At 36.5% G+C, this 8,518-nt stretch overlaps 1 protein-coding gene and 1 pseudogene across 1 annotated transcript; both read left to right on the top strand.

Moving 5' to 3' along the window:
* LOC117909433 lies at nt 1–771 on the top strand (annotated as a pseudogene).
* A 5,783-nt stretch (nt 772–6,554) lies between these two features.
* Nucleotides 6,555–7,442, top strand: LOC117908224 (aspartic proteinase PCS1-like). The gene is made up of 2 exons (XM_034821860.1): nt 6,555–6,561; nt 6,674–7,442. The coding sequence occupies exons 1-2, from the start codon at nt 6,555–6,557 to the stop codon at nt 7,399–7,401; spliced, it is 735 nt and encodes a 244-aa protein (XP_034677751.1). The 3' UTR covers nt 7,402–7,442.
* Nucleotides 7,443–8,518: the final 1,076 nt, after the last annotated feature.

Raw genomic sequence — 8,518 nt, 5'->3', positions numbered from 1 at the left:
GATGCTGACAAGCTTCAGCGGCTCCAAGGAACCAACTGTTTGATGGTGGCAATTCGGTTTTCCAGCGGACAGAATTGAGGATGGGAAAAGGAAGGCTATGACTGATCTTGAATCCAGACAGAGAGTGTTCGAGAGAGAGAGAACGGAGTGGTGCGGTGATGGCGAGTGGTGGAAGCTATGGCAATTCGAGCCAAAAGATCAACTACATTTTCAAAGTGGTTATGATCGGAGACACCGAAGTGGGCAAGTCGTAAACTCGGTTCGCTAGGAACGAGTTCAGTTTGGATTCCAAAGCTACAACCGGGGTTGAGTTCCAGACTCGAACCCTCGACATTCGACGCAAGAGTGTCAAGGCTCAGATCTGGGACACTACTGGCCAAGAACGACACAGAGCCGTTACAAGTGCGTATTACAGGAGTGCTGTTGGCGCAATGCTGGTTTACGACATAACTAAACGCCAAAGTTTTGACCACATACCCCGATGGCTGGAAGAGTCACGTGGTCACGCTGATAAGACCATCCTCATCATTCTGATTGGCAATAAAACTGATCTCAAGGAACAGCAAACAAGAACCAGCCGCCATCCAAAAACGACTTGCACTTTTGGACTTCAAAACAGCCCCATGCATGATTGAAAAAGATGTAATTGTTGCCAAGTCAAAGCAAAATACCAGATGGTAATGTAGTTGTGACGCCTTACTTCTCTAAAGCAACTCGAAAGTGGGAATTGTCATAGATTAATATTCTCTCAGTGGCTGCCACACCTCATTTCTCTCAAGTCATTGAAAATTCAGTGATATGCTAGTAGCTTAATCTCTCTACCACAAGTGATTCAACATCTCACCCCACTTGAAGCCTTGGAAGCTATCTCTATTCAGGGATCCAAATTGCTGCCCTAAATTTGATAACATTATCACACTCAACGGACAGCCTCCCTTTACTAACGTCTTCAAATTTATCGCTGTCCTGAATTGACATCATTGTCTGAAGACATGCATGTCCTCAGCATCTTCTGGACATTCATAATTGGTTACTTTCTGGTTTGGCAACATTAACAGACTCAATAGGAATCGTTATATCACTTCACGGGCTGCATCCTTGGATCTGCACATGCACTATAGGAGATAGGGCGTGACCATCCAAAATGAGGAAAAGAGATTTTTATTAATCTCCATGGGGCGCACTATTAGTTTGATGAAAAGAAAAGTGGCAGCATTCAATTTTTTTGGAACACAACCGTACAGTGGGGATTCTCCAAGGCTGCCACTTTAGGGTGAAGTTTTTTTTTTTTTTTTTTTTTGAAAGAAAAGTGGCAGCAGGCTGCTACTTTAAGGTGAGTTTTTTTTTTAAAAAGGAAAGTGGCAGTAGGCTGCCACTTTAGGGTGAATTTTTTCTGAAAGGAAAGTGGCAGCAGACTGCTACTTTAGGGTGAGATTTTTTTAAAAGAAAAGTGGCAGCAGATTGCCACTTTAGGGTGAGATTTTTTTTAAAAAAAAAAGTGGCAGCAAGTTGCATTTTGAGGGGGTGAGATTTATTTGAAAGAAAAATGGCAGCAAGTTGCACTTTTAGATGGTGAGATTTTTTGAAGGAAAAGTGGCAGCAGGTTGCATTTTAAGGGGTCCACGCCTCAATTTCCATAAAGATCTTCATGGCATCTTCAAGAGAACCATGAACGCCATTGATCCCCAAAGCGAGTAGGCTGCATCTTCCAAGGGTAAGTGAGTTTCCTTGTTCTTGAGTTTTTTATTTCTTTTTTTTATCCATTAGTTTATTAGTTTTTTTTTTTTTTGATTGAAAATTAGAGCTTTGTTTGCTAATTTTTTACTCTATTAAGTTTTCAAGTCTCTCAAGTTTTAGTCGATTAATTTATTTGGTTTTATGTCATCATCATCTTGTTTTATTTAATTTTAGTTCATGGGATCATCCTAATTAATTCGTGTGATGCTTTAAAATTTTAATGGATTAATTTATTTGATTCTATGTCATTATCATCATGTTATTTTATTCTCTCTTTTTTTCATCTTAGTTGATTCATGTGATGCTTTAGGTTTTTAGGTGATTAATTCATTTGGTTCTATATCATTATCACTATGTTTATTAATTTCAGTTATTTTTTATTTTTATTTATTTATTTATTTTTTTGATTCATCATATTTGGTTTATGAGTCTTTAGAATTTTAATTATTTAACTTATTTGACCCCTTGTCATTATATCCATGTTTTAAGTGTGTTAAGCTCTAGTTCCTGATTGATCCTTACTCAGTTCAAGTGTTTTTAGAATTGTAAGTTCTTATGGTACTATATTTAACATTACCTTAATCATCGGTTTGTGTGTTCGACTAATCTAATTTAATTGTTGATTATATCCTCAATTTATAATCTTTGTTAGTTCTTGATTGATATCTTGTTGACTTATTTGATCTAAGGCCGTTTAGTTATTTTCTTTGACATTTGTTCGTTTATATTTGATTCATGGAGGCCATTGGAAAATTGTGAAGATTGGCCTCCATTCACACCATTTCAGTTTGCTTGGTTGCCCAAAAATTTTACTTTATGATTTTGTTTCTGTTTGTTTTGCTTGGTACAATGTTTCTTATACGTTTTATTGTTCTCAAATTAATTTCTCTTATTTTAAAATAAAATACTTTTCTCAAAATGTTCCTTATAAAAACCTATTTTAAAAATTCATTTAGAGTCTTTAGAATCAAAAACCCCATCTTCTTAAAATAATATGCAACCATTTTTTGATCGGTTTGCATCTTTCTCGATTTTTAACGAAAAATTTTGGTTTGAAATTAGACACGAATCAAAGCTTGTGGTCCCACATAAATGGGATAACTCTAGGCTAAATTCGTGTATATCAATTGGGGAATTGGTGAAACCCCTACATAAGAAAATCTTTTCAAAATTTATTTTTGTTGTCATATTTGACACTTGTTGAAATCACGTCTATCTATTTTTTAGGCATTATATACAAGATGTATGTGATAATTGATGATTCTGTATACTTTGATCACTTTTGCTATGCTAATTAGATAACGAGCATGCTAGGATTTCTATATTTTATTATTTATTATCTAACCCCTTACAATTTGAAGAAGTACGTTACAAATTATCTATGCTATCCAGGTACGCTCTCCATCTCCCCATTTTTGAAATTCCATGAATATCCATGTCTTTGTGTACCATGCCCTTGCTTGATGTCACGCTTGATTACCTTGATATATATTTGTTGCTTGCTTGATCATCTTTGATAAAAATGCATATTATGCATCGTATTTTCAAACTAACCTTTGATGTCTTGTGATAGCGCCTAAGAAGCAGTCCAAGTACGTACCTTAAATCTTCTTCATGATTGTGATTGGTTTTCCTATTAAGCATGCTATTTTTTTCGAAATCATCTAGCCTACTTAGGTATCCATAATTAACCGATTAATTGCCACATTCCCCTTAACTTAGTTAGTAAAGACCTTTTTAGGGCTTCGAGGGGTGTTACCTCCTAGAGGTACCTTCCCAATAAGTAACCTGATCCTCGGACCTAGACTCGAGTTTTTCAAAGACATGCTTTTCCAAAAATTATGGAGTCACATTTTAGGGTTTTTCTTTCTTGTTTTATTTTCCCTTTAAAATAAAAATAAAATAAGTAGCGGCTCCAACTTTTCCAAAACTAAATATTTTTTTCACAAATAAAAAGCGAGTCTCGTCAATCGAGTGGGGACGCACGTGAAAAATGCGGGTCTACACCTTCAAAAATAGGAAAAGACTATATTTAGACTAACATGGGAAAAAACTTTATTTAATCTTGGAACAACCCTCCAAGTATAGGAAATGTGAAAACTATTAATGACCAGATTCATTGGTTGGCGGAGAGACAAGTTGTTAAGATAAGATGTAACATGATGTGAGGCACTGATATCTACGAGCCAATTGGTTAAGGAGTTGTTTGTGGGGATAATTTGACTAGTGGTAGGTGTGGATGAAAGGAACAATTTCTTAGCAATGTAACACTAGCAAGCAGTATGGCCTTTCTTCTCACAGAATTGGCAAATCATAGTGGCATTCTTGCTGGGGTGTTGATTCCCAAAATGAGGAGGACGTTGGCCTTGGTATCCTTTCCTACGAGGGAAATATTTTTGGCTAGCGTTTTTGTCGCTATGGGAAGATGAAAATTGTGTATTGTTGACTTTAATGGTACCAAGAGTGATAGTGGAACGAAGCACTTCCTGCATGAGGAAGGCTCCATATTCCACCAATTTGTCACGCAACTCATCAAATGTGATCATAGTATCTCGTGCGCATATAACAACAACAATTCATTGAATTTGGGGGCGACACGTTTGGATGCATAAGTGATGAGTTATTGGTTTGGAATGGCTTCTCTAAGAAGTTCCAATTCATCAATAATATCATGGATTGTTGCAAGGTAATTAACCATTGGTTAAGAGCCATGGTTGTGAAGAATGAGTTGCTCTACCAATCCCATGGTTCTAGAAAATGAGGGATTGACATAGAGCTTTGAAAAATGATGCCAAGCTTTAGTGGAAGTTTTGCATGAATGAACCACAGGTACGACTTTGTGGCTGAGAGAGCCGATGATTCCTAAAGAAGAAGTTTGCCCTACTTGTCCAAAAAGTATAGTTAGGATTGAGATTTGGTTGTCCTGGCTTTGTTCCGTCAATGTAGCCAAGTAGGTCATATCCAAAGAGCAGTGCACCAAACTATGTTTTCCATGAGTAATAGTTATTGAGGGTGAGCTTGAGTGGAAGTTGGCTAGCTAATTGTGTTGATGGCAAAGAGATTGTTAAGGTTCATGGTGGTATTGGTAGGTAAGGGAAGGTGGGATAGCATGGTTGAGCTTGCATCAGCCGTGGTGAAACGTAGGATGAAGGAGAAAAAAAGAACTCATGGGAGCTAGAATTGCTCTGATACCAGAAAGAGGTACATAGATGAATGATGCAAGTATGTGATTATTGGTGTACACGATAATCTTTTAAATATACACATGGCTTTCCAAAAGATACATAAACTATATAAGTGTACGTATATTAGTCATAAACTTAAGAATTGACAATTGAGTGCTCTTGATTTGTGGGTGAGATTGGTTCTCTCCCAATACACATGATATAACATTGTTTAAATTGTAATATCAACTTCTTAAATATTTATATATATTGGTAAGCTAAGAAAGGAATCTACTATTAAATATTTAGAAAGCAGTCTGTTTCATAAATTGAGGTCTAGTATCCCCATGCCTTGTGTTGGCCGGATATTGTGTCAAGATGATAAGATGCCACCGCAATACATGTGTAGATGAAACCATTAGTTATTGTCTGATAGTTTCTGCCTTTGAAGTGTTATACAAGCTTCAAAAAATTAATGAAGAAGTAGAAGGCAAGGATGAAAATTAGATTTTATGTCAGTGTTCTTCATGTGATCTTTTATTTACTGGAATTACTAAGTTGCAGGTTTTTTCCCACAAAGACGAACAAGAGGATGAAGCAAATAAGCAAAGAAGTACATGCATTGTTGGGGGGCATCATCAACAAAAGGGAGAAGGCAATGGAGGCTGGCGAAACTGCTAATAGTGACTTGTTAGGTATATTAATGGAATCCAATTTTAGAGAAATTCAAGAACATCAAAATAACACGAAGATTGGAATGAGTGCCAAAGATGTCATTGATGAATGTAAGCTATTCTATCTTGCTGGCCAAGAGACAACCTCAGTTTTGCTTTTATGGACAATGGTCCTGCTAAGCCAACATCCAGACTGGCAAGCTCGTGCAAGAGAAGAGGTTTTACAGGTTTTTGGGAATAACAAACCGGAAAATGATGGCTTAAACCACCTAAAAATTGTGAGTACTCAGTCCACTCTTCAGTTTAGTAATTCTCACAGAAATCATATGGTACTCTATTCTCCCCACCACCCCCACCCTCACCAAAAATAAAATAAAAAAAATAAATAAATGGAGTAAAAATGAAAACGCATAACTCTTTTTTGTATCTTGTACTGAACATTTTCTTTCATTTACTTATAGTTCAGGAATGGATTCTCATGCCATGACTTGAAATTTCTCTAGATTATGATGATTTTTCACGAGGTTCTAAAATTATTATATCCTTTGTATACTTGACATCGTGTCATGCATGATTTAGACCAATATCTCTTCTCCATTACTATTTTAAACAATTCCTTTATCCGTCTGTTTCCTTCATAAGGATTTAAACAATTCTCATGCTACAACTTCTGAAGTTTCTCTACCACAGGTTACCATGATTTTTCATGAGGTTCTTAGGTTAAAATTTTAGTTCCCCATGGAGACTAGTTCAAGAACTATGAGTCGCAACGACTAAATTAGTTTAAATTTTGTTGTTTTATTCTTAAATCGACGATACTACCAACACTGAACCATTACACACGACTTCTCCCCTCTACAAAGAAGAGAAGAAAAATTTATTGATGAAGCAATTTTTATAGAAAATAGCATGGAAATACAGTTATAATCTTTCAATATTTATATATACTAAAATATTATATACATGTACAGAAATATATATGGATGGTTGGTAGATGAACTCTCGTATTAGCAAATCCTAGTAGTTGGAGCCGGTCCCGGCCGTTGCATTCAATTTTTTTACTTCAATTCGGTCAAAACTCTCCCTTCATTTACGAAGGCGATAAATCTTCCAGAAGTCATACTTTACTTAATTTTCACCATTTTTTTTCCGGTATATCGGGCCAGGACTCCTCCGGTATCTTACTCTTCGGAGAATCGAGTTTTTCGTGGCTCAAGGCCTTAAAGTACACTCCACTAGTTCAAATATCGACTCCGTTGCCGTACTTCGACCGAGTTTCGTACACGGTTCAGCTTGAGGGTATTAAAGTAGCTAATTCGATGCTACAGTTGCCAAAATCGGTTTATGCACCGGACCATACCGGAGCGGGTCAAACTATGGTCGACTCCGGAACTCAGTTCACGTTCCTTCTGGGCCCGGTTTACACCGCTTTGAAGAACGAGTTCGTGAGGCGGACAAAAGCGTCGTTGAAAGTTCTGGAAGACCCCAACTTCGTATTCCAAGGAGAAATGGACTTGTGCTACCGAGTTCCCCTGACTCGTCGGACTTTGCCTCCTTTGCCAAGCGTGACACTGATGTTTCGGGGGGCCGAAATGAGCGTATCGGCCGAAAGGTTAATGTATCGGGTACCGGGCGAGATAAGGGGAAGTGATTCGGTGTACTGCTTTACGTTTGGTAACTCTGAACTATTGGGTGTGGAGTCGTACATCATTGGGCATCATCATCAGCAGAACGTGTGGATGGAGTTCGATCTGGCAAAATCAAGGGTTGGATTTGCAGAGGTTAGGTGCGATCTAGCTGGTCAACGACTAGGAGTAGGTGTCTAGGTGTTTGAATTTGTTGCTATGTGTACATGGCCATCCTAATATGATGTTTTAGGTCACGGATCATGGGCCAGTGCGAAGAAGAATATGGCCCATGATTCGACAGTATTGCCCGATGCGCTGCCAAAGGTGTACATACCAAGATCATAATGAAGTTTGGACAATTGTGTTTTGGATCAGTTTTCATTTATACAAGTTTACTATTTAAGTTAGAAGTGTAAAAAAAATGTGTAATTTTTATCTTTTTAAAAATAATCTGAAAAAAATAAAAAGTAAAAAAATATTAATTTAAATTTTATTTCTTAGCAAATTTCAATCAAATTTAATATAATTTAGTGATTTAAAAAAAAATACATCATTTTTCAAAAAAATAAAAATAAATTATTATTATTTAAAATTAAACATTTATATAAAAATAATTAAAAATATATTAAATTTATTTTTTAAATGATATATTTTAAAAAAAATTAGTTTTTTGAAAATAATAAAATTTTAAAATAATTATTAAAAAAAATTAAGATTAAAAAGTTTTTTAAACATTATTAAAAAATAATTTTGAAGGGTATATTGATGTTTTTATATTTTATATCTTTTTTGTCTATTTTATAATTTTTATGGGCCAATTTTTTTTTTTTTTTTTTAGCACTCGGTGGAAAAGGAAGTTTTTGGTTTTTCATTTAAATTTTTGGTTTTTATTTCCACTTGTTTTGAGTTGCGTTTGGTCAACTACTGGGGTATCGTATCGTCTTAAGGCATGTTATAGTTGATGCCAGATGGGAAAATCTTGATTTATTTTGCAAGGCAGTTGAGTGGTGGGATCCACCGTATTTGGCTTCTGGCGGCTCGATCTGGTGGGGCGTGTTCCATGGTGGTTCGACGGTGGTCCATTAGTGGGTCATCGAGCTTCATCTCATGGAATAAAAAAAAAAGTTTGACCTCCGCTCGTAGTGCTGACCACCAGGCTGGCACTTTCCAGTGCCGCCGTACAGTGTCCCACCGGACTTACATTTGAATTTTGATTCAATACAGACCGTGGGATCGCCCATTCCCACACCGTGTACAACATATGATGAATAATTGAATCGAAGGTGGGACCCATGGAGTGGGTCGGCCCTGGCAA

Source organism: Vitis riparia, chromosome 19 (genome assembly GCF_004353265.1).
Source record: "Vitis riparia cultivar Riparia Gloire de Montpellier isolate 1030 chromosome 19, EGFV_Vit.rip_1.0, whole genome shotgun sequence".
Classification (NCBI taxonomy): domain Eukaryota; kingdom Viridiplantae; phylum Streptophyta; class Magnoliopsida; order Vitales; family Vitaceae; genus Vitis; species Vitis riparia.
This window is presented reverse-complemented; position numbering and strand designations above follow the sequence as displayed.